This window comes from Nomia melanderi, chromosome 7 (assembly GCF_051020985.1).
Source record: "Nomia melanderi isolate GNS246 chromosome 7, iyNomMela1, whole genome shotgun sequence".
Taxonomy (NCBI): Eukaryota; Metazoa; Arthropoda; class Insecta; order Hymenoptera; family Halictidae; genus Nomia; species Nomia melanderi.
Window position 1 is genome coordinate 11,612,946 of NC_135005.1, and position 26,257 is coordinate 11,639,202.

Genomic DNA, 26,257 nt, shown 5'->3' on the forward strand with positions numbered 1-26,257 from the left:
CTTGTCTTTCTTGTTCTTTCTGTTTTCACTAAGAAAAATGTATCGCTTAGTCTGTTCTTTCGACGATTCGTTCGACGTCCGTTTTTCTAAATAATCTCGAGGGCAGAACGTACAATCTACTTTCGCATTCCATAATTCGATAACTCGATCTATTCCTATTCCACGGTTGTCCGATAAAAATATTTGAAAAAAAGCAAGCGAAAAGTTTCTGAACTCTCACGGAAGGGAGATCGGTTAAAAGTATACGACGATAGTATCCGCGACTATGGCCGGTGAATTAATGCTGCGCGGCGTGTCGGATAACTCTCTTTATGGTTCATGCGTTTATGAAGATAGCTGGCGGTGGTAAATCACAATCATTGGCGGGACAGGTAACGTCTAACCGTGCTTCTAACGAACGTGTTAAAACATGTAACCGGCGGCATAAAAAATGTACGTTCATTGGTTGTAACGGCGAGCAAACGCCAGCGAAGAGAAACGAAAGAAAAAGGTAGGAAGGGAAACGAAGAAAGAGATGGAATACCGATGAATTAATCAGTGTTTACGGGTAAACGATGAATCCATCAACGGTAATGTTTTAAACGGCAGAAGAAGATTTCGCCTTCGATTTCGAGAGTATGATTCCGCGTAAATGGTCTCGACGGGTAAAAGCTTCAGCCTCGACTCGGGGACGACTTAGCTTCGCATTAACAGGCCGGCATCGGATCGTAACCTACCTCACGGGGGATGGCGGCGGTGATGGTGGTAGTGTGGATAATAAATTGCTCGGCACAGACGTCCCGTGGGTAGGAATCGGGAAGATGCAGCGACGCTTGAATGATCTATACTTTCTAGGTACCGCAAAGCGCATTTAAACGAAGACGTTCGCATTCCTGAGCGTCGTTAACGGGTCTGCGAACGTTCGTGAGATAATTCCGATTATTATTACTCCTCTGCCCTTCGTTCCAGAAAGATTTTATATTGCCTGTCGTTCGAACCGATCCTATACTAATTTTCCTTTCGTTCCTAGAAGACGACACGCGTTCACCGTTGTACGCCTCACGCAACGTAGCAGAAGAATCCGACCGTCGCCGGCTTCGTTTAGTTTCTGCTCGCCTAAGGCGTGCGAAAGGCGTAGGAGTGCCAGAGTTTACGAGTCCAGGGATTTTCTCGAAGATACGAGGGGCCTAAATGAATGCTTTTATTACGCGTCGCTACGAGAATTCTTTTCCACGAAAATTCGTATGCGTACACGAGCATGATCACGAGCCCTCAAAATGAGAGCAAACGAACCGACGAATTCGTTGATGTACGGTAAAGGTGAATGCAAGGTCGCCGAGGACAATCGAAAAGGGCCGAATTTCGATTCGGAGGGCAATCGGTTTCCGAGTGTCTCTCAATTATTAGCTTTTTCCGTTGCATTCCATCGAACGTTTCCGTCCCGTGCCACGACGTATCCTGGAGCATGCGTCTCGCCGTCCTGGCGTCCCGGCGTCCCGGTGAGCCGGCGTCCGGCCGACGTGCCCACCGATTCGCCGCGAAATTCTTCAGTTGGCGTCGCGACGCGCATCAAACGTCTTTCCGCTCGTCTTCGCGTTGTCCCTCGTATCTTGCTCTCGAGACGGCGCGAAATCTACCTGAATTTTTCCGATGTGATCTTCCCTTTCCACCCGTGTTTACGTTCGTTTGCGACGCAAGGTTTCGGTAACAAACGGTCGGAGATAAAGAAAACTGCTTCCGAAGGTGAGTACAATGTACATTAGACACCTCGAACTGCTCGCTGCCATCTGTTGCTAACGTCGACGCGTACACTGGAATTGTACCACTTTCGCGAGGAAATGTTCAGAGAGAGAGAAAGAAGCGAGGGGGAACGATCGACTGATTCCCGACTGGTTAACGATGCGATGATCGGTTTTTAGTATCAGTTTAACACCGTTGAAACTGCCCTGCAACGTCGTGTCGGACTCGTAGCGAAGATTTCAAATAGAACCTAGCAAGCATAAATGTCAGTTCTTCCAAGTACGAATTGAATATTATTCTTCTATAATTAATCGCAACGCTTCTGAGTAAATGTAGAGATAGAGTAACTGTACAATTTCCCTCTTTCTATAATGAATTGTGAACTTTGAAATATCTAAGTGCAGAATTTCTCTCTTTCGATAACGAATTACTAACGGTAAAATATCTCTACTGACCGCAATTCGTAATGAAACCATAGGGCAAAGGGTTAACCTTCGAAACAAATGCCGAACCTATGCACCTGAGCTGCGTGGCACGTTCGATTGACCTTTCGCAATCGCAAGCTCAGGTGTCCGTGTAGGATATTAAACGTATTTGCCGTCTAGAGCTTTAGTTCTCGAAATGTCTAGCTCGTATATGTGCTCCCATATCTTCCACAATGAACGGACGGAATTGTTTTCCCACGGTACAGTTATAATTCTCACATAAGTTCATTGTACACTGTAAATGGTCACCCTGTTACGAACTTTGTTACGAATATTCGAGTCATTCGTTCGTTTAGCATCACCGCGATTCTTGTCCAAGGATTACACGAATTCAATCTACCGTTCTCCATTGTTCACCCGAAACACTCGCGTTACAGTCTCGATGGGAAAAACGTCGGCATTACTTCGAAGTTACCTCATTACTCGAACACATTGCGATTCCTGCGTCGGTTCCGCGACACGCGACACGTATCCCGCGGATCGTGCTTTTCATCCGTATGAGGAAAAAAAATTGGTCCGCGAGTAAATCGCGACATCGACTCGAGGACCCCGACTTCAGTCTCCCCGTTACCGGTGACGGGGAAACAACGTGATCCCGCGGCATTATTACCGATGCGTTCCGACTCCATTTGAAATCTATTCACGAGCCGCGTATCCGAGGAAAAAAACAGTGCGGGTGGTTCCCGTCGAACTTAAATTAAAAATGTTGCGAGCGCGACGTGACGCGAATAATCGAGCCAGATCGAATCGTCTGCGACTGATCGAACGCGAGAACGCGCTGTATCGCGGGCATCAGCGACACGACGGAAGTATTTACGATGGTGACGACGCGAAGGGAGGTTGACGCGTGGACCGCGAGTCGTCGAGGTATGAAACAAAATTTCGAGCCACGAAAAACTTTCGGCGAACTCGCGATAAGGGAACATCCGCTCGGTCAGCGTTCCCTGCGAAACGATTAACGATATACTTTCACGTCCCGAAGTGTTTCGAGTTTGACAGGAATATTACAATATTTGTTCAACGATTGCCGTTTATCTCACTGTTATTCAACGTTTCAACTTTTTCCTGGTTTCGAGTCGTATCGGCTTTCCTTTGGTATCTGGAATTTCGATAAACTAATTCCGTTGATCGCTGACACGTAGCCGGTTATCTAGGCGACGAATAAACTTCGCCGAGTTTATCTTTCAGATAGGAAAACACAAGGTGTGTCCGTCCGAGAAGTAAAAACAGTCCTCGCTCGCGAGATTTCGACTCTGAAAATACTTGTTCCGTGTCACGTTTTTGCAAACTCGCGTTCGAATTATTCGCCGCGCGGTATTCCTGCGGCAAATTCAGTTTGTCAGGATTTATCGCGAGATATTAACGCGGAGACATTTTCAAGCCTGGCACAACCTTGACACGGTGTCTTGGCAGGGACCTTGACATTTTTAAATAATTTCGTCTTGTACGAATGGTTTCATTTCATGAGGGAGCAACTCGAAGCGTCTAAAACAAATCGCTCGATCGCGGATCGTGGGACATTTCGGGCCATCGCATTGCCGTTCCGTCGCTCGTGTCGTTATGGAACATGGAAACTCGGTCCTAGTAACTCCGTTAATTTTCTTTCGTCCGATTTCTCGGGGAGAATTCTCCGCGGTTGGTCCGATGTCTAATTCCGACTGTTCTCTTCCGAAGATCGGATTCAGATCCCTCGGATAGTTGCGCGGGATACACTTCGGAAACCAGTTCTCTTCTTTCCGGCGAGCGAATCCACTTAATCAGAGTTCTATTTGGATCGTTGCGTTCGTCCTCCGATTTTTCCAGGAATATTCGACCGCCGAGATTTTCGTAGCGGTTTTTAAGGAAATGCTGGTGCAGCTCCCCTTTCCTTCCGTGATAAACACCCGTCCGCGTCGAGAGAACGCTACCAGCAAATGCGATTCAACTTTTAAATGGGCGCGGAAGTCACCGATGCACAGTGTAGCTACTTATGGACAAAATTCCAAAATTCGATTATTCGTACAATGAAAATTGTAGCAATGTGTTGCTAAGTAGTCTCTACTGTACAAAACGACTTTTATTTGAAAAATAACAATTTTCTGCAAATAAATTCCGTTTCTCTATTAATACGTTGACCGCCACGGTAGTCACCGATGACAGGATCCAAATTGCTTGAAAACAATTGAAGAAAACCGATGCCCTATCAAAATATTTAGTTACGTAGATAGCTAAATAATAGTATAACTTAAAAAATATGATACCAAACCATTAACAATTAAATCTAATACCATTTGCTTTTGTTATGATACGATAAGTAATGCTATACGAATCGCTCTAATTTCTCATAGCGGTCAACGTGTCAATGTAACCATGGAATCGAAATGCAAAATATCCATTGTCATTGGGAAAACTTCATAACATCCTCATAACGTAAACAAAAATAGAACCACCGTATGCTTAATTACATAACTTCCAACTTTTGTCTGAAGCATTTGTTCGTATCACTCATTCTCTTTAAGTTACTGAGTTTTGTCCGGAATCATCTGAAATGTAATTAGCATCGAATTGTTTTTCGTGTTCGCCCGATCGCGTCCGAAACAACGCTGAAGGGAGAGGACAAAAAGGAGAAAGATCCACGAAAATTATTTTATACGGTTTCATATTAGCATTCAGAGTTCGGACGGAAATGTGGGTCCGAATCGCATTTTTTCCTTTTGTGCGTGAACGAAATTCTCGAGGGAAATGCCTGCGTAAAGGGTCAGCAAGTATTATCCGAAGGACATCTTGTGCGTTACACAGCAGCATTACCGGAAACTAACGACGTCGATCAAGGGACAAAACCGCCCCACCGTTTGATAACGTCCTCATAACGGAGGGTCATAAGGATAACCATTCGTTTCCCGCGCCTTTTTAATACCGCCGGCCTTGGTACAGTTGATTCGAGAAACTTCGTCGTACAAATCGGATCGAACACTCTATTACTCTGTCAACTAAATCTCCGATAAATGTCCTAATTTCTTTATTTCAAACCGATCTGATCCGCGGACCCTTCTACTCTTTCTCTAACACTATTGCCCAATATCACGAATTAGCTTTCACGGTACAAACGGTAACGCAGAGACGAATCAAACGTCGCACAGTTCGAACGGCCGTTTTCTAGACGAAACTCAATAACTTAACACTAAAACTACCAGACAGATTAAAATCACCCATTACCGATTTCCTTTCTCGCAATTATTAAAAAGACAACAGATGTTCCTCTGAAAAACTATTCAAGAAATCGATTCAACGATACGCAAACTGGATTGTAAATCGATTAAAGTTTCAATAGATCTCTTGGAGCTTCTATAGAGGAATTTCCAAAAGTCGATTTAACTACAAAATACGAGAAAGTACTTCAGAAGTTGTAACACAGCCAAACACACGGTGGTTATTTGTTCGCATTACAGGGATATGAAGTTTTTCCAATGACAATGGATATTCCGCGTTTCTATTCGAACGCTCTATAAACACAGAAACGTAATTTATTCGCGCAAAATTGTTATTTTTCAAATGAAAATCATTTTGCACACCAGGGACCAGCGACGCATTGGTAACCTTCATTTCATTATGCGAATAGTCGAATTCAGGAGTTTTGACCACAGGCGGCCGCACTGTGCGTCAGTGGAAACGGATGTAACGCGTATGAAATGTAGCAACGGGATAAACGTTTCCGCAAATCTTTCGGAAAGATACGATACGTTTAGGAACGTCGATAGGCGATGTACGCGGAGCCGTATCGGGGAACGTCGTTCCTAGATCCACGACCGTGGCCTCTTCGATCCTGAATCTCGAGGAATTCCTTCGAGACTGATCGCGCGCGGTTCGATCGGCGCGATCGAAGCAATTTCGAAAACGATAAGATCCGAGCGTTCCCGGGTCGTGATAGGTGTCGCGGAATCGAATGCGGTAAACCGTGCAACGACATATCCGAACGGAAAAAATTACTGGCTCGCCGGGTAGGGGATTTCCCTCGGCGGCGAAGATCCCGCGATCGCGCCGCGGCGCCTCCGCGCGCTTTTAGAATCAGCGGGGATCCGATAACCTCGGATCGAGCGTATCTCGATAAATACTTTTTCATTTTTCCGCCTTTCATCGGCGTTTCATCGCGATTCCGCGGAGTCGCCTGTGCGTTCCTTTTCCGCAGATTTCTCGCGTCGAAACTGCTGCACGCGAATATAATAGCGTGGCGGCGATAGCGAGAACGATAATGGTTATACTTGACATCCAGTTTCGACCGAGTCGACCCACAGGCTGTTTGTGAACAAAACTCCTAAATTCGATTATTGGCATAAGGAAAATTGAAAATTAGCAACGTGTTAGTAGCAAAGTAGTCTCTATACAGAATGATTGACATTTCGAAGACAACAATATTGTGCAAACGAAGTCAGTTTCTCTATTTATAACGTTGGAATCGAAACGCGAAATATCCATTGTTATTGGAAAACTTTATAGTATCTCCATAATATAAACAAAATATAGCTACCATATGTTCAGCTCTATACACTTTTGTCTGAAGTGTTTCTCATATCATTTACACTTTTCAACACTAAAACTATCAGACGGATCTAAATGACCCATTTCTAATCGTTTCTTTCTGCAACTATCAGAAAGATAGCAGATGTTCCTCTGAGATATTATAGAAATTGATTTAGCCGCACGCAAACTGAATTGCAAATCAATTGAGGCTGCAATAGATGCGCTCTCCGAGTTTCTATGGATTTTCAAAAGTTCAGTTCAACTGCTCGGTAGTTTTGGTGTTAAGTTATTGAGTTCAATCCAGAAAACGAGCGTTTGGCCGCAATGCGGGACGGGTCAGCGCGAGCGGGTTCACCGACGCTTCCCGCGCGACGAATCGGAGCAGCCACTCGAATTCCGTGAAGTCGTTGGACTTAATTGTCGCGCGTCTCTCCCGCGATTCCCATTTCGACCGCGTCTACGTGTCCCTAATACGAACGAAGAGCGTCGAGATAATTACGCGGCATCGGGACATCCGATTCGATTCACGGCGAGCGAATCTTCGCGTATCACGTTCGCGGAAGCTACCCTCGACATCGGTCCGCGACGCGGAGGTCAGTTTATATCGACGGATTCGTCCGTTCGTTCATCGGGATCGTTTGCTTTTCTCATCGGTGCTCGACGCGCGACGTTTACTTTATTATTTTCGAGACGCGATTCCTCCGGTTCGATTCCCCGACGCGACGGTGTAACTTTTCTTCGTCGAGCGTCCGTTCCCTCGAACTCGGCGAACAAATACTGTCCCAGACGTTGACCACCGACGACGCTGCCACTTCGTTTAAGTAAGCAACACCGCGAGGAAGGCGCACGGAACGAATGCGAATGTATAATACACGAGCCGAGATTCGACTTTTCGCGTCTGCGGTATCGATTCCCAGCTGTCGGCGAGACACAGCGCTAACATTTCCGAGGAAAAGTCACGGGGATCGTCGCGTGTTATCGCGGCGCGGGGATGCGAAACTTTCTTCCGCAGTTGGCGCCCCGAATTTGCTTTCGCCGACCGACTGCAAACGAACCGAATCCGAGGTATTCCACCTGCGTTAACAGAACGGAAGGCAAGTTGAAAGTAACAGGTGTTCGTGGCACCGTAAACAGCGCGAATCTTGTTAGCTAAGGATTCTTACGAGGTTCCGAATGAACTCCATTCTTGAATCGGTTATCTTGAAATATCTTTGACTTGAACCGTTAAAGCTGCACGTCTGACGCTTTGCAGTGTTGGTTCTCATAATGGAATAACGAATCGGTTTTTATTTAATTAAGATAGTAAATAAACATGTCTGTTCCGCACAATTAATCGGCACGTAACAAACTGCATGAACTTGTATCATGTGTACCGTCACGGGGATCGAGATACGTTTTTATGTTTAACTATCATTTTATCCAGTCAATTCATAGACGGTTGTCATCGTCGATACTATCTCTAATAGCCCGCGAAGGAAATTCGACGTCGCGACCGCACACGTCCTCAAAATATTCCTCGGATGCGTTGAAGGCACGGCACGCCGCGCGCAAAAAGGATAACCGCGAGCGCCGATATACGTGGAATTCGTATACCTGAAATGCCTAGAATATACCGGTATTTTCGGAAATTTCCAGAGAATATCGGGAGCAGTTTCGAAAATATTCCGCGGACGTCGCGACGCCGGGTCGCCGCGCCGAGACGTTTTCCGGGGCGAAGTCGGAGTTCGTGCCTGGAAACGCTGAAACAAGACGTTCCACGGGAAATCCGGAGTTACGATAATTCGCGATTTTCCTTTGTGCCGCGAGATCGCGCCGGATTCCGGATGCAATCGTCGCACCGGTGCGTTATTCCCCGCTGGGAATCGGCCGTGTTCGAACGGGTCGGCGTCAAAGCAAATACAAAAAGGCGGCGGCCGCGATTCAGTCGAGATCGAGGCGCGATTGTTTAGCGTCGTCAAAGGAAAGGTTTCGATCGCGGGAATACCACCGCGTCCCTCGATCCCCCTTTCCCTCGTAGTTTTTCGCTAGTTGGGAAATACTTTGTCCATGGGTCATTTTCGAAACGGGGCGAGGTTTAATTGCGGCCGTTCAACTGCTTCTCCCCGTTTCGCCTCGAAGTTGCCGCGCGCACTACATCCTTGAATCGAGATACGTACTTACTCGGCATGCTTTTTCCCCAAGAAAACTTTGTTATTACAGCGAAACGTGAATTATATCCGCTCCCATCTGGCGTCCTCGGTCTTTCTTTGCCCGGCGTTAGACGGTCTCGCGCCGCTACCGCCAGCCCTGCCTCTCGCTGTTCACCGCGATTTCTTTACCGCTGGAACTCACGGCTGCTGGAAAATCGAATTTGTCTTTATTCGAGGACGCTGCGCCCGATCTGTCACATTCTTTCTTCCTCGATCGATCCGAGTAACGTTATTAACGGTACCGTTTGTTTCTAGGTGAAAGGGGTTCGGAGTCTCGCCGGGACCACACGGGAGCGGCGGCGTTCGAACTGCCCGGAATGCCGGGACGAGATTCTCCGCGGAAACCGGAGTACCACGGGAAACAGTGGAAATGGGGGAATTAGACGAGCACCGTCGCGCACGGGGCATCGTCGGTTCCGCAAGTAGCTTCTCGTTCGTCAAGGTTTTTGAGATTTCTGTCGGCCGTAATGAACGGGAGACGGCTGTCGCACCTGTTGCATATCGAGCCGTTTCTCGCGTGAGTAATCTTTAAACGGTCGCCCGCCGACAATGTGGACGCCGCGCGATCGAACCTAGAGGTGAAAAGATAAAGGAGAGGTGATCGGAGCCGGCGCCGCAGAGGAAACTAGAAAGCACCGTTGCTCGACGTGGTTCGATCGAATCCGAACAATGCCGCGGTGATCGGTTCTCGCTGGCTGGGGTCCGATCTCTGAACGTGGAAGATGAAATGGACCATTTTTTAACTCGGGGATCGTACAGGTGTGAATGTGAGATAACAAGGGAAAACGAGTACGCGCGCGGGTGGGGGAGAGGCGAGATGAACAGCGCGGAGAATTCGACGGAGACGCGAATATGCCTTCTGCAGGAAGATTTGGAGGACCCTCGGACCTCGTCGCTGAGAAGGATCAGCTACGGCATTATCCTGCCCGCTATCTGTTGCTTGGGAATCATAGGGAATATTTTGAACCTGGTCGTCCTAACCAGGCGCAATATGCGAGGGACCGCTTACATCTACATGAGAGGTAGGTCTTTCCCACCGTTCAGTCGCCGTTCCTGAGGGAAAAGCGAAACCCCGGCTGCTGCCGGATAGAGACAGCCAAAAGAATTACGCGCGCTGCGCGTGTAACTCGTATCGCGAGTGGCGAATCGGGGAAACAGGGTCGTCGGTAGAACGACCGTCCAATATCTTCGGCTAAAGTTGTCCCGCGTTTACGTAATACTCGAATGGAAAGCCAAGCCGCGTCTACACGTCGAATCGCAGATTACGCGCCGTAACGGGGACCAAGGATTCCCCCGCGGGATCCGCGAATCCTCGACTTCGATACCAAGCCGAAACGCGACCGCCGCGCAGCCGTTTTTTCGACAAGCGCGCCGGATTCTCGGCTAAAGTTTTATTCCCCGGCTTAACCGTTAAATCCAGCCACCGCGGTCGCGCTCCTCCCTCGAATTCATTAGCGACGAGGTTTAACTCGCATCCACGCCCACCTCGGCTACTCGTAACGATTTTGTTCCGCGAGAAAGGAGCGTTCTTCCGGGGGAGGATTGAAAATTCGGAGAGTTCCGATTCTCGAAGCAAACCTCCACGGCGGAGAAAAATTGAAGCGGGACGCGACGGTTTTCGCGTTAGGGTCTCCGCGCTCGTTTCCGGTGCGACAACGAAAGTACATTAGGGGGAAATTACTCGGCAATTCAATTTTCGGCTTTTCCTCCTGCCGACATTTGGAGAAGTGGATCCCGGCGGATTACGTAAGCCACGAGTCACAATTATCATTGTATAGAGCTGTAGCCTCGACGGTTCTATCTTGGAACGTCCGTGAGATTCACGGTCATTCGATCGGTAAAAAAGCATTGATTAAACCGAGCCAGATAATATTTGTCCAGTCACGGGAGGAGACGACGTCCGCAGTAATCATCGCGCGTTTGTCCTCGAAGATTACCCGCCACGGTATTCCGAGCGCGAGTCGCGCGGTATTCCGGCGGCCGGATATCCAGGAATCACGCTCATGGGAGAGCGCCGTTCGCATTCGGCCAGGGTAAACATATAGGATCGGATCGGATACGGGATTGGCGGTAGCATGGAGCGACGGTGCTTCTCGGACGCGGAAAGTCGCATGAAATTTCCGGTTTATGCGGTTTCCTCTTGACGTTCGGCCCGCGTCGACGCCGCTGGAGAAAAGGGAAACGACCGAGGGCGGACGAAAAGATTCTCGATCTCGTTTGCCACCTTTGTATATTCGTTATCCGGCGAGAAGCCGTTTCATTGTTCCCGTTCTTTTCATCCTTTCCTCCGCCGCGGCCCGCTTCGTTTCTTTTTCTCTTTCGTTTCCTTCCGTTTAATGAACGATCACACGACTTTCAGGGCTCGCTAATAAATTACAATTTACGGGGAAACGTCCACCTTTCGGTCTCCTTCGCCCTTTCCCATCCGCAGACCATTATCTCCTCCCTCCGCCGGGCTCTATCGCTTTTCGCCTATCGGATTCATTTTTCATATTCCGCTCGCCGCCTTCCATCCCGCCCCGGTCCGCGGCGTCCACAAGTTTTTTTCTCCCGCTCCGTTCCACCTGCCGGCGTGCTTTCGCGCCGCTAATTCTTTTGCTCGACGCAAGGATTCCCGATACGTTTCACGCTTTAATCGTCTTCGTGGAGCTTCCGCGCCGGCAGCTCGAATCCAACGCTCGAAGCCAATATTCAGCGCGGAAACTCGGTCGAATCCATCTTACCGTAAAGACGGCTAGACTCGAGCGTGCCGAGGGAATTTATCCTCTCCCAGCGTTCGCGTCTATGCGCGCCGGGACGATGCCGAAACCGAGCGAATCTATTTTTCGGAATCATCGGCCGCCGGTGCGCCCGAATCGGTACGCGATCGTTTAATCGTAACGAGGACGCCGCGCGAGCGGACCAGCGCCGACGCACGCTCCGGCGAAAAATTGAATCGGAAAGCGGAAAACTCGGCGCCGACGAGATTAGGGGGACGCGAAACGTGAAACGCGAAAGCGGAAGCGCAGCCACGGAGAGAGGCACGTGAATCGACAAGTTCGCCGCGCGCTCGTCCCTGGAAGCCTATCGATATGCACGATGTACCGCTGCATCGGTGACGAGGGTGAGGCTTGGAACGAAGATGAGGTCGAGCAGGACCACGAGGACATGCCTTTCAGCATGGAAATATTGCGAATCCCGGGATATTGGGCCGGAAGAATTTGTGCGTAAGGAAATGCAATTGAAGACGTGCTCGGAAACGAGGAGAGCTGTGTTCCGACCTCGCGTATACATACGGAGACGAGAGGGAGGCTATCCTACGACGTGTTTCCACGTGTCGCGATTGCGATGCGATACGAGCGGCGGTTCCGGAGATTCGTTACGCGTCGTTAGCCGAAACCCTTCCGCGGAGGTTAGGCTTCGATCGAAGAAACGGTAACCTTTTAAGTTAGCGAAGCTACACCTCTGTACGGCGAGGTATCACATTTATGTATCATAAATATCACTTGAGACTGATCGAATTTTCCACTGTGTAGTTGGATTAGAGTATAATGTGCAATTATCGACGAAGAATTGTGCTATAGTGGCGTACCGTTCAAAGAGATGATACAAAGCCACTATAATGGAGTACAGTAGCTGAGAGATTGAGTCGTTGAGACATCCGATGACGTTTCAATGGTAACTCCCGCGGAATCTTGACCATCGAACTGATGAATGTCCAGCCGAGTCTTCTTTCCAAGCTGCGCCTTGTCCAACGACGGAAGGGTGAACGTGCGAATAGTTTAAATGTTCGACTAATGAAGTTCGGAAGAATTCGAGGTGCTCGCATCAACTCGAATTGCAGCAGTTTTCTAATCCGGGGGAAACGAAGCGTGCGAGCTCCTCGGACCGTGCTTCTTTGGATCTCTCGCGGACCTTTTTCCGCTCTGGAATCCCATTACCTTCTTCCGGGAAATCGAGCACGCTCGTCCCGCGCAAAAAAATTCCCCGTTCTGTCGGCAAGCTTCCCTACTCGGTATCCCCCGGTATCGTCGGTCTATCCATCGGTTATTACCATTTAGAGAGAGTCTTCCGTTGCAACATCTATGTACACATCGTCTCGTCGGCCCCGACGATCCGTTCCGTCGAACGTTAACGTTTACGTCTATATTCCTCGTCGCTGCAGACTTTATGAATATTAACGAGCACGCTGCTACGCCTCTGCTTGTCGTTCCATTAAACGCCTTGCTCGAAACTACCGGCACAACTCGGCCCCGATTCCGCGGCGACGCGCAATCGGCATTCGTCGCCGGGGCGAAGTTTTCGTGCGCGAACACGGAATTCCGGCGGGCAACGGTGAACTCGAAGCCATCGGAAAACCTTGGATTTACGTCACGGTTAAATTGCAAAGACCGAAAATATTACTCGGGGCCGCAAGGTGGTTGCCGTCGCCGTTGCTTCCGCCGTTGCCTCCGCCGTTGCCGGTTTAGGCTGGCTTAGAGGCTGAGTTACGGTATCCGGGGGACAACTTCTTCCAGCTTACTTAGCCCGGCAGACGCGTCCGAGTATCCGTTGTCACCTTAAACCGATCCCGCAACCAATTTCGTTACGAAATACGGAAGTTCCCCGTTCCATTCCGGCAAATTTGTCCATCGGGTAAAAGTAAACGGACGCGTTAACGAGCGACCGAATTGCCCCCCGAGTACGCGAGAAAATGGAAATGATCGCGCGGAACGCAAACTTTCGGGGGGATCGCCCGAAAACCGACGATCGAGATTCCTGGAACTTTTCTTATCTCGCCGTGCTCGGCATCGCAATATCGGGGGTCGGCGATACGACGGTTTTGCAACGTCCGATGGTCCTGATAGATTAACGAATCAAGTGATATTAAACGACGCCGGCGATTCCTGAATTCTGAACCCGCATCCATCTTATCCTTATGAAGATACGGATAGTACCATTGAATTACCATACAGGGAGTCTCGGGATCAGAATTTAACATAAAATAATACTATATTTCGAGGAGCATACAACGTACCATACGTCTTCCATAATACCATGCTCGTGTAAATAATATAAATGTCCCTTAAGTAAATCTTTATCTAAATATTTGTATATTACGTTGAACGACGATTACCGTTGAATTACCAGTGATTTTCGGGATCAGAACTTAACATAAAATAATACTACACTTTATCCGGAAGAGCGTACAATGTGTCACGCGTCTTCTATAATACCATGCTCGTGTAAATAATATAAATGTCCCTTAAGTAAATCTTTCTCTAAATATTTGTATGTTATGTTGAACGACGATTACCGTTGAATTACCAGTGATTTTCGGGATCGGAACTTAACATAAAATAATACTATATTCTACCCTGAAGAGCGTACAACGTATCAACGTCTTCTATGACACCACGTTCCTGTAAATATTATATTAAATGTCCCTTCAGTAAACCTGAATATTTGAATATTTCGTGGAATCAACGTCACGGTATCCGTTGGCTCTTCGGCAAAATGACCGTATTCTCGGTACGCGCGTTCGGCTGGATCTTCCATTGAACGTTCCACGCGACATCGCAGCGTCGCGACACAGTACCAACCAGTTTCGCCATTGGAAGAGTAGAGCAAGCTCCCTCGCAGTCACGTACACCCGTGGAGCGGACATCGCCGAGTAAAACGCTTCTGAGATACCTCCAACTCGTTCTCTCGGTTCTCTCCTCGTTGGATCTGGATCTTCCTCCGGGTGGCGCCTCCCAGGATGATCTCGGAACGAGACTGGTATCGGTCCCGCCTCGGCGATTCTTAAAAGATCCCCCGCAGCGTACGTCAACGATTCTCCTTGAAAGCTTCCGAGGCTGACAAAGTTCCGACGATTCATCAGGGAATTCATCGCGTCGCAAATACATTCGACTCGAAGAGTTCGCGGAACGAGAACATTCGTTTAACCGTCGTTCTCCCTGTTTTCGACCCGGTCACTGGCCGATTTCGTCTACACGCCGACTTCCGCGCAACCAATTCCGGAATTTGTCCTGTCCTCCGAGTCGCCGAGAGATCGTGTTCGCTTCTCCTTCAATTCGCGCGCGCGTAGTAAGTAAACTGGAATTCACGTTATCTGGGGAACGCGTGTCGCCCAAGGGTAGAAGTCAGCGGGATCTATAATTTGATCGGTCGTATCGCGCGTACACCGATTTCGTCGACTTGCGATTGCGTTTGTTTGAGATACTGTGCGTCGAGCGACGAATCAACCCTTTCGGCTCGGTGCCGACGCTGTGACATTTAACATTTGTTTTCAAAATCGGCGTTGTCAGTATGGCGGTATGTTCTTCCGAGTAGTGTTATTTTACGGTCGAGAAGCATTATATTTATTATTCTTCACAGAATTTATATTCAACGAAACACATTAGCTTCAACAAATAATTAACCCTTTGCACTCAGGAGGTGACAGTCACCATTTGATTCGATGTACCGAACTTACAAAATCTTACACAGTTTCAAGCTTCGTGTCCATAAATATGTGGAATATTGAAGCAACTTTCCTTAACTTATGTATGTTCTATCATTCAGTTCGTTTCAAAGTATATCGCCTGTAACTCATTGGAAAATGTTGAATATTTCTAACGAAAGATTTCCGAGTGCGAAAGGTTGATATTCATATGTTTATTATAAACCACCTATAGAAAGATAACTTTGAGAATATGTATATTTGCTTCGACTAGTTGGTACTGTCACCAGAATGTGCCGATCGTAAAGGGTTAAGTATAGTGCAGCTCCGACGAGTTGGCAGACTGCCCACAAGCTGAAGAGTCAAAGGGTCAGAGGAACTCTTCCATTAACACGTTGACTGCCATGGGGGTCACCGGTGACCCCCGACCAAATCGAATTACTATAGTTCACTCAATGAGACGACGATTATATGAAAACATTTCTATATTATAAATAATGCTACATGATATAGTGACATTCAACCAGATGAACGTGGAATAGTAATAATGCAATTCGATCAAATATATTTTTTCCATTCGGTGTATTTTCCTCTGTGAAATCGTGCGGCGTTCAACATGTTAACGACGTTCGGACCTCCTTAGTTTTCGACGCATGATCGTTATTCGTGCCTCAGCGTGCGCCAATAATGGCCATGCATCCGAAAGCCGAGCGTCGTGAGTGGAAGAGTCCCCTTGCCCCTCTCCACTTTTGAACCATAGGTCGGCTTGACTAACCTGCGACCTCTAGAATGCATATGCTTCGGTGCGTCGAGTTCGACGATCGTTCCTTCCCTTTACGAAGAGTGTACATTGCAGGAGCAGGTTATCGATCCGATGCGTTTAATCGAACGCCAGACGGCGACAACAAGTGGTGTACTAAAAATCCACAGAGGACACTGCATTCGATAAATATTCATGAAGATCGTGAAAGGTTCCTGCGTGACTTCCCTCTAAGACGGCAATTACGCGTTCGATTACTTCCCCGGCACGCTCTCGGTTACTTCCTTACTCGATCAAAGATTCGGTACGTTCCCCCGGACCATATATTTCTTCGTTTCGAGGACGCTCACGATGTTCCGGGACGGTATGATTTTTAACTAGGGGATTCCAGCGCGGAGTTTATACTCCTCGCGCGTCTCGGGCGGGCTACCGATATTTATGCATTCCGGCTGGCCGTAAATCAAATTACGATGGCACGCGAGAGTAACGCGATCGGAGCGGCGCGGCGCGAAGATGCATTTAATGCAGCCGGATGCGGCGTCCCCGCGGAGACCGATAAATGCGCGCAGTATCCAAAGTCGTTTACAAGTATCCGTCCCCCAGCTGCATTATCGCTAAACAGACGCGGAGGATGCGCTCGATCCTGCTAACGAAATAAGCGTAATACATTTTTCTGCTCCCGTTTCTTCTTCCCGGCCGCGCCGTTCTCGAAGGATCTCGCGCAGGAGGTCGAGGATTCCTGCGAATAATAGGGAAGCATCGCGTGCGGTGCGTAGCGTATTTGTTCGCGCGCGTAAATGGAGCATTCACTCTAATAAGGGCCCTCGTCGTCGTCGTCATCGTAGTCGTCGTCGAACGCTCGGCGCGGGAAACTCGGCGTGGCGGAGTCGTCTATCGGGAAAAAGAACGATTTCGCGTAAACGCTGAACCAGGTGCATTCCCGAGGGTAAAGGCCATACGGTAACGGTGAAAAATTTTATGGTTTCCCCGGCGTACGTCGTCGTCTGTCGTTTTTTCGTTTCCTCCTTTTCCGGCGGTCTCGGTTTTTCAATGTTCCCGTGGATCTCCTCGTTCTCCGGACCGTTTCCTTTCGAACGACGATAAAATCGTCTAGGTGCAGAAATCAATTCTGTAATTGGAGGCGATTCCCAGTTTACCCTCGTCCCCGTGATTTCGAGCCGGTCGCCGGCGCGCACGTTTTCGTCGCTTCCCCGGCTCGAGTGTAAAATTGAGGCAGAAATTTCGCAGCAGTTACGAAAGTGTTCGCAACGATGGAACACGGAAAGTTTAGCCCCCGTTTTCCAATAAAGAGATATCCGGTTGGCGGTCGGGTCGGCGTTGTTCGAGTTTAACGCGCGTTCGGGCTCGTCGGAAATTGGATGTATGATTTTACGGCGATTGCCGGCCGCCTGCGACAGATTCGGAAAATAGGTCGGCTTTTTCCCGCTCGTTTCTTCGTGACATTTTGTCATCGGCCGCCTCTGAAACGAATAATTTTCCATGCCCGTGAACCAACCTGTCAGCGCGCATCGAAAGTGTCGTTGATGCCGCGAACGCTCGGAATCCGACTCGATCCCGATGGGTATGCGGCCCGTTCCTTTCCCATCGTCGGACGACGATGTTACGTCCGAGAGCTCGGTTCTGCGAAGGAACTCCTACCAGCGACGTATTTCCACCGTACCGTCGTAAACGTTGCTCGTCTCGAGGACGTTGAACGTACTGTCTACAGACGATATCTTTTCACGTCTCCATCGAGCTGAAAGGGCAAGTGCGGCGAGCGAACAGAGTTTGACGAAGTCAGAGAATGAGTATAACGAGAAGAAGTGAATTATAAACATGCAACAAAGGAAATATCAATTCCACTGATTTCGATCTTACTTTCTTAAACGTAGTGCCAGTGGATTGTTGGGACCGTTGCGATTAAAAGAAGCCCAAACACGATGTAAATCGGACTAGTTTCATCGATTTTAAGGAAACGAACCTTTAATACCGTTAATTAACCCTTTGCACTCGAAAGGTGACTCTCACTCACCATTCGATTTAACCCTAATCGGACCACGATGTGACTTTCAATCACATTTGAAGTTTTTACTTAAACTTTTTGATTATTTCATATTGCATTTCAAAAAGTTTTTTTTGGGCTTTTAAAAGTTGGACACTGTAAACGAAAACAATAACATTTTAATCATTCCTTTTATTCTCATAAGTGACTGAGAGTCACGTCGTAGTATGATTCGTTGTGAAAACACATTCTACGATTAGGGTTAATACAACGAAATTGCAAAACGTTATGTATAATATTAAGTTTCGTATAACGCAGCTCATGTGAAATATTCATATAAAATTTCTTTCTTCATTTATGTATGTTTTCCCATTAATTTGTGTCAAATAATGTCGCCAATGTCTCATTGGAAAATATCGAACGTTTCCAATGAAAAGCTTCCGAGTGCAAAGGCTCAAACTAGTGAAACTAGTCCGACTTACATCGTGTTTGGACTTATTTTAACCGCGACAATCTCAACAATTCACCGGTACCACTTTCGAGAAAGTACGACGTTCACGAAATTAATGAAATTGATATTTCCTCTATTGCATGTTTGTATTTGACGCGTGGCATCGCATCGAAGTCCCGCGTCTTGGCCCTTAATGCTCAGAGAACTGTATCTGTCTCATTTCTTTTCATTCTACCCATTCCCCGACTTCGCCGAACTCTGCTCCCTGTTTTCTTACTACACTTGCCCTTCATTCCAACGCAAACGCGAAAAGATGTCTGTGGACAGTATCTTCCATAGTCTTCACTTCCCACTCAAGCTTCAAATAGAACGCATCGAAATAGACGCGGTTGAAGTTGCGAAAACATACTGGACCACCTTAAGCGAATCCAAGGGTCGTACGTTCCAGGCGGTCCACGAAATTTGCGTGACGCCGAGCTAAAGCGGCGCAAGCAGACGCCGAGCAACGGGAGAGTACGACGCGTCCCGCTGCTAACGAAGCAGATTCAGTGGCCTCGATCTTAAGGATCGCTCCCGCCCCACCGAGACAACGACCAACGAATTTGGGCGACACCTTCTTTTCCCCGACCCTTTCGCAAGACTTCGTTTCCCTATCTCGCGAATTCCCTCCGGATCGTTCTCGCGTACAAATTTATTCCGATTTTTCCCGATGAATTCATTCAGTCGTTCGCGGTTCTCCGATCGCGGGAGCAGAAAATGGTATGCGCCTCTGCGCCCCGAAGAAAATCCGGTTCGTTGGTTCGTTCGTCCTCTAAGAGTAAATATTTGCGGGACCGTGTAATCGTCGCTTCTCGCAATTGCCCCGACAGAAGCTCGGCGAGCAACAAATTCAAGTAAGTGTAGCATTAGTCGCTCATTATCTTGGCGCGGTATGACGCCTCCGGATCGTTTACGCCGCATGGAACATTGCGAGCCACTTGTTGTTTGTTACGTCGCCGTGAACTTCGTTATCTCGCTCGTATCTTCCGGCCATTTGCAACATCGTTTCTTTTCCTTTCGTTTCCTCCTTGTCTCCTTTATTTCCATTTCTTCTCCTTCCTCCCCGCGACGAGCGCGCATTCGAGGAATTCCTTCCAGCGTGCGTGTCGAAGTGATTCGAAAGTATAGAAGCGCCGCGGCTCTCTTATCGAGGCATCCGATGGAGTCCAAAAGTTTTGCTCTTTTCGAACGGGCGCCGATCGACGTACAAAGTAACGCTGCCGATGGTCGATGGACGAGAAACGAATCTCGTCGTTCCGTCTCCATTCTGCTCCCTGAGAAACATCGCCGCTATATATCCTCTTTCTCCTATACCGTTCGCGTCTCAAAGTCTCGAGTTAGGCAAATCGCTCGTACAAGGCACGAAACTTTCGTTCTCTCCTTTTTTTTCTCCTCTCCGCCGCGCTCGCCGTGTTATCCCATTCCTTTGATCTTCGAATCGAAGCGATCACGACGATTCCGTGACAACCGGAAATCCAGCAGAATAATCTCGGAACGGGTCTCGTTTACGCGTTCGGAGCTGACGAGCGTAGACGGGGCAACGACGCGTAACGCGATCGTTATGCAAACACGCGAAAAAAACGGTTAATTTTCGCCGGCCGTTCCGCCGCGATTAAACGGGACTCGTTACTCGGAACTGCTCGTAGAAACTTACGGGAGAAATCGGACGGCGTTTCTTCCGAGCCGGGCACTCGAACGACAAAGAACCTACATCATCCAGGAATGATTCCCCCGAATAGAAGGGGAATCCCACGTAATAAGCGTCGCGACGCCGGCGGAAATGCGGCGAGGACCTCGGGAATTAATTCCTTTGCGACGCGAACACGTTTTGTACGCGTTCCGCGTCGCGCGTTCGCGAGCTTTATAAAACTCTTCGCAGTACCTCGCGTCGGGCCAGTCACGTAACAACCCCCGCTCGGTTACCGCGTTCGCACCGTTGCTTTTCGAGTGTTAATTAATTTTAAACAGCCGACGATTCTTTTATCGCTATCTCCCGGTTGCACCGTGGACAAACTATTCGACGTCCGCGCGTTGGATAATATCCCAAATTCCCAAAACTGTCGTTGTCCTCATCCGCGAGTCGCTTTTCCCGCGAGAATCGTTACAAGCGATGAATTCGCGGGACGCAGGACCTTAGCCTCCCCTCGCCTACTGGATTCTCGTTAAACGTGGGGCGAGTCGCTTTATCAACGGCCACGTATCAACGTGCCTTTGAATTGCGATCGACTCGCGTCGAGGCGGACGCCGAGAGAATCGAAATACGGAGGACGCATTTCATTAAAGGCGCCCGACTCCGCTCGGATCCCCATATTCCAGCGATACTTTGTTCGGCAAACAGAATCCAGCGGAAACGGACCGGAAGGAAGGGTGTTTCTGTCGCGCGAATTCTTCGGGACGGCCCTCCCTTTTCTCGGGGATGCACTTGTCGCCTCCTTTTTTCCCCGGGAACGTTCCAATCAGAAGGTTACGACGCTATCGGTCGCGTGCTCGCGTTACCGAGCTCGGCCGCTGAAAGGGAGCAGAGACGGAACTCAATCAGCGACGTAAGCTGTGACAAACGAACCGAGATATTTAAACGGGTCGGTGACACGTTAATCCGACTCTCCGGTATTTGCGCGTACCACCCGGTCGAGTTTCGCAGCCCCTTTCTTCGCCGTTGCAAGCCCGATTTCTGCCGGAAACGGACTATTCGTCGAGTCGTGTTCGAATTTTAAACGGCATCGAATTAGACGACGCGACGCCCTCGAATCGTTAATTGCTTTCTGTCCGAAAGCGCCGTTCCCGCCGGAGATATTACGATAACGAATGGGCCACCATCTAACGGGGTGTACCGGTCGTGAATTCAAAGAAGCCGCGAGCTTTACGGGCCCATTCGTCTAAACGCCATAAAAATTTCTCAAACGTATCCGCGTGGAACAGTTTGTCGCCGTCGGTGCTGCGGCAACGCGAAAGTTGAAACGAGTTTGAGCCCCTTTCAAGCATCTCTCGTTAAGAAAGTCTAAAAATCGATCGCCCGAAGGGAGGATGGCTGTGGCAATCGCAACAGACGAGGTTAATAAAACCGGACACATCTTGGATGGGAACAGTCGGCGACTACCATCCGGCTAACACCCGTGGTTATCGTAATTTAAATGCAACGTGTAATTCGGTTTTAACAGAGACGGCGAGGCTATCTCGAGATAAGACTTTCACCGATAACTCGGTGTGGCGTGCGCGTACTCGTCGAATCCCTCGATTCTCGTTCCTATCAACTTCATCGCGGAGTCGTGAATAGCCAAAAGCGGAATTCTTAGTGAACTCGTAGTTAACCCATTCGAACAAATAAGATCTGTTATCTATTCCTTTCTTCCTCTCGCGATTATTAAAAGCATAGATGCTTCATTGGGAAGCTATTAAAGAAATTAATTTACACGCAAACTGAATTGTGTATCAATTAAAGTCTCAATAGATAAAGTTTCTATAAAGGAATTTCAAACGGTCAATTTCGGTGCTCGGTAGTTCTAGTGTTAAGGACTTCCAAAGTAACCGATCGAGCGTAAAAACGATCTTTCCATATAGGCGCGACGCCGTTTCTCTATATTCATAGGGAAAGCTACTCTCTCGTCGGGGTTTCCCCTCGGTTTTTGCGTTGCCGCCTTAAGTAGTTCGCTAGTTGACCGTTCCGCCGAAGTAGAGTTCGCTAGTGCACCAGGCTATTTTCACTGGCGTCGGTATTTCAGAGCCATAGGCAAGAAATCGTTGAACGAGATACGCAGTGCCTAGACGGGCCTGAAGTCCTGGCTTCCGCCCTTGAAACCGATAAGGTAGATATCCCCGACCGCTCGTTATCAGCACAAAAAGTTTGATATCGGTGCAGTATCGGACACTGACAAGACAGATACCTCCGTCTAGCAGCGAGGTATATCGACGAGCCTTTTATTGACGGCTGAACGATTGCGGAATCGACCGTTCAGACGAGGGTGGTTGATACGGTGAACCACTCGCTGATTAGCGTCGTTTACACGTGCCACAGAAATTTCAGTCATAATTTCCTTGTGAACTGTATTGATTTTTCAAATAAAAATTCTAGTTTCAAGATATTGTTTCTGGTTTCGGTGCTTTGCAACGTATACCGGTATTCTTGACCGTGTGTCCTTAAAAATCTGCATGTACCATATGTGCTACACATGGCACTGAACGTATTGTATTAAACGAGCTAACTTATCGAGAAATTGCACGTTTAAATTGTACGTTTCAAATTAGATTCGCGGAACAATTTGGATCCCGTAGATGGTCGGGACGTCGCATTCGTTCGCGTCCGGCTTTAATTTCGTTTAGACTTTTCGGCTCGTAAGTTCTACGCGTCGCTTTAATTCGCGTAATTGCGTTCCCGTCCCGGGGAACTGCGACGCGTGAAATTCTTCTTGAACCCGCAAGAGTCCAGATACGGCGGATAATAATGAAAGTTTGCCGGTGGCCGTTATCGCGGCCCGGGAAAAAGTCTGGCGCGGCGCGGGCAAGGTGACTCAAAGGAGCCGGCTGCCGCGCGAGAGATGGATAACACGATAGGAACGCGCGATTGTTGGTTTTACGAAAGCGAGCCTAACTTTGTTACACCTTTGTTGTAGGATACTCGACGGCGGCGCTTCTCGCGATTTTCTTTTGCATCCCATTCGCCCTCAGAGTTCTTATTCACAAAGAAGCAGGCCGGTGGAGCAATTGGGTTCAGGCGTTCTACCATGCCCACCTCGAACTGTTTCTGGGCAACGGATGCTTGGGTATGGTCTCTTTTATCGTTCGGTGGCATTCGCCGTCCCGTCGTTCCTACGTTGCCCTCCTTAATCTCTTCTCACTCGCTGTCTCGCGTGTTTCGCTTCTCTTCCGCGAGCGTGCTCGAAACGACGTTGAAAGTACGATCGTTGTTGCAGGGGTCGGAGTGATGATGCTCCTAGCGTTAACGGTGGAGCGTTACGTGAGCGTTTGCCACCCCGGTCAGCATACCCGGCCGCTCTGCGGTCCCCCGCATCTGACGGTGATTCTGATCCCTCTCGCAACGTTTCTGGTTTATCTGCCGAGCGCGTTCCGCGGAGAGATCTCGGCCTGCCTTCTGGAGCCAGCAGGGCCCATCATCTATCAGAAGCGGGAGAACCAGTCGTTCCTCGACTCGTTGTTCTATCAAGTAAGCTATGCGAGATTCTCCCGCTGTCCCATTCTCTGGAACACCTCTCCGAGTCCTCCTCGGGAAGCCTTTGTTAACGCTTCTTTTCCCACGGGCGTTTGTCCTCAGATATACAAGGTTGCGCTGGAGATCGTTTTCAAAGTGGCGCCCACTATTCTATTGGCGGGCTTCAATCTGCGCATAATGATAGTCTACAGAAGATCTTGCGAGCGCCGGAGACGCATGACGTTGTCCAGGACTGTCAGCAACGAAGAGGACCCGAGAACGTTCGCGGAGGAACGAAGACTCGTCCTTCTTCTAGGCAGCACCAGCATTCTGTTCCTCGTCTGCGTCAGTCCGATGGTAATTCTGAACATCACTCTGCGGGAAAGCAATCTCAGCCACTACCCTTATCAGGCAAGTCTCGCGTACCCTATTCGGCCAGCCGTTCGTTGTTCGTTGATCGTTAATCTATTCGCGAAGGAACGGACGGCCGGCCTACTTTCAGCTTGTCGTTCGAATGCTCGTCCTCCAACGATCCCGAAATGACCCTGTTACCGACATTTCCAGGTGTTCCGAGCCCTGGCTAACCTGCTGGAAGTGATCAATTACTCGATCACGTTCTACATCTACTGCCTGTTCTCGGAGGACTTCCGGAACACCTTGATCCGGACGTTGCAGTGGCCCTGGGGGAACAGCAGCCACAGCGGAAGAGGCCTCCCGATGAAGCGTTCTCCCCTGCCAAGGCTGACCACCACGACCACCACCACCACCACGCCGCCGACGATCGCCGTTGCGACTCCCGGTCACTTCGCGCGAGCCAGCGTCTAGCGAGCCGCTTCCCGCACTCTTCCGCCCTCGTCGTTCCATCCTGCGACCGAAATTTCACTCGTTTTCCTCGGCTCGTCCGCGACTCGCTTTGGAATTCTCAAGGTCTCCCCCGCCCGCGACATCGATCTTTCGGAACCAGTACGCGCATCTCGCGACTCGCGACCAGCGTTCGCTTCGACTGTCCTTTTCCCGCGTCCTTGGGGTTCCAAAGCCGACGCGACACGGATCCTCGCACTTTCACGTACTAAATGTAATTCGAAATGTAACGTAGATTCGATCCGATCTTCGACGCGACACGAGACGGGAGCGTCCTCCCGGTTGTTTTCCTCGTCCCGACGTCGACGCATCGATCGGAATTCCCGCGGAGTTCATTTCAGCTGCATACCCGTCGAATATCGTTCCAGTCGACTGCTCCTGTTTCATCGATACGATTCCGTCGCGACCGAACCGTTGCTAATTCGCTTCCTCGCGCGATCGGTGTAAGTAAGTACCGGCGCGCCATGGATCTCCCCTCGATCCTGCCGTTCGTATCGTTGTCTCCGTGTAGAGAGTATATCTCATATTTTTCCAGCGTCGCGTGTACTCGAGCCGCTTTGAACATCCACCGGGGCCGAGTCCTCGGCGATTTCCTTCGCGTCACACGCAGCCCTGAATTAATCGAGCAGAGAAAATCCGGATCGTCCGGCTCCTGTTTGCGAATGTGCGCGACGCTGGCGAAACGTTGGTAAATATTGACGCAACCGGCGTAACCGGCGGCAACGTTTAGCGTACAATTCCCGCGATACATCGCTGGAACAACGAGTTTACTAGAGGAGGACGTCGTATGCCGGAGAGATTCGATTCGCGACTGGAAACACGCGCGTTCAGAATGCACAGTCTCGACCTGTTTCTCGAGCGGGCGTCACGGTACACTCCGATGAACGAGTCGACTGCCGGGATCAGGGATATACGAGTACACGGACGCGAAAGGTATCCCCGGCGAATCCTGGTACCAGCGAAATTACAATGCCAGTTCGAATGGAATAGTTCCGAGCAGGAATTCCGCGGGCAGCATACTTTTCGCGTCTCCGTTCGCGAGCATTTCCGCCCAGCCGGCTCGAAGAAATTCGAATTGCAGCTGGTTCGTCTTCCTTTTCCCATATCCCGCGAATTAAAACGATTCGCGCGGTATCGTCGGCGATGCTGCCCGACGTCGGGACGCGTAAACGGATCGCACGGTTCAAAGGTTTCCTTTGTTTCGTACGTCTAACGCGGCCGTTAATCGAATAATCGCGGGCAAAGCGTGATCGCGAATACTGCCGAGACCGGTACGCGTCAACTTAATCTCTCGTTCGTGTACAAATGTATTCGTGATGTAGAGAAACGGGTTTAATAAATGTATTTATTAAATTTCCCCGAAATCTGGGCCTGCGTTTACAGGTCAAACGTGTTCGCGAGGTCACCGTGAACCCAGGCTGCCTCCCGTAACCCCGCCGGGAGTCTTCCGCGACGATGAGAAGCGTAATCTACTCGCGCGACTTGGACACGATCAAATTTACTCTTGCTACAAGCGTCCACCGTAAGCGTTCCACCTTTAACACGTTGAATGCCACGGGGGTCATCGGTGACCGATCAAATCGAATTACTACAGTTCACTTAATTAACACGTTCGCTACCAGAGTTTATTTCTGTGACGGTCTCCTCAATTATATTTCCTTCAATCCAATAAATCTAAACAAAATATTAGAAAAATGAAACTAAAACG

General features: G+C 49.1%; 1 protein-coding gene across 2 annotated transcripts; it reads left to right on the top strand.

The window, feature by feature from the left end:
* Positions 1–1,382: 1,382 nt before the first annotated feature.
* On the top strand, positions 1,383–26,091 carry LOC116430408 (putative G-protein coupled receptor B0563.6). Of its 2 annotated transcripts, none has more exons than XM_031984496.2 (6): positions 1,383–1,722; positions 9,146–9,912; positions 23,153–23,302; positions 23,453–23,703; positions 23,812–24,099; positions 24,253–26,091. In XM_031984496.2, exons 2-6 carry the CDS (start codon positions 9,618–9,620, stop codon positions 24,511–24,513), a joined length of 1,245 nt encoding a protein of 414 aa, XP_031840356.1. In that variant the 5' UTR covers positions 1,383–1,722; positions 9,146–9,617; the 3' UTR covers positions 24,514–26,091. The 2 variants fall into 2 exon arrangements, with proteins under 2 accessions (XP_031840356.1, XP_031840357.1); XM_031984497.2 differs by lacking the exon at positions 1,383–1,722 and adding an exon at positions 1,767–1,984.
* Positions 26,092–26,257: the final 166 nt, after the last annotated feature.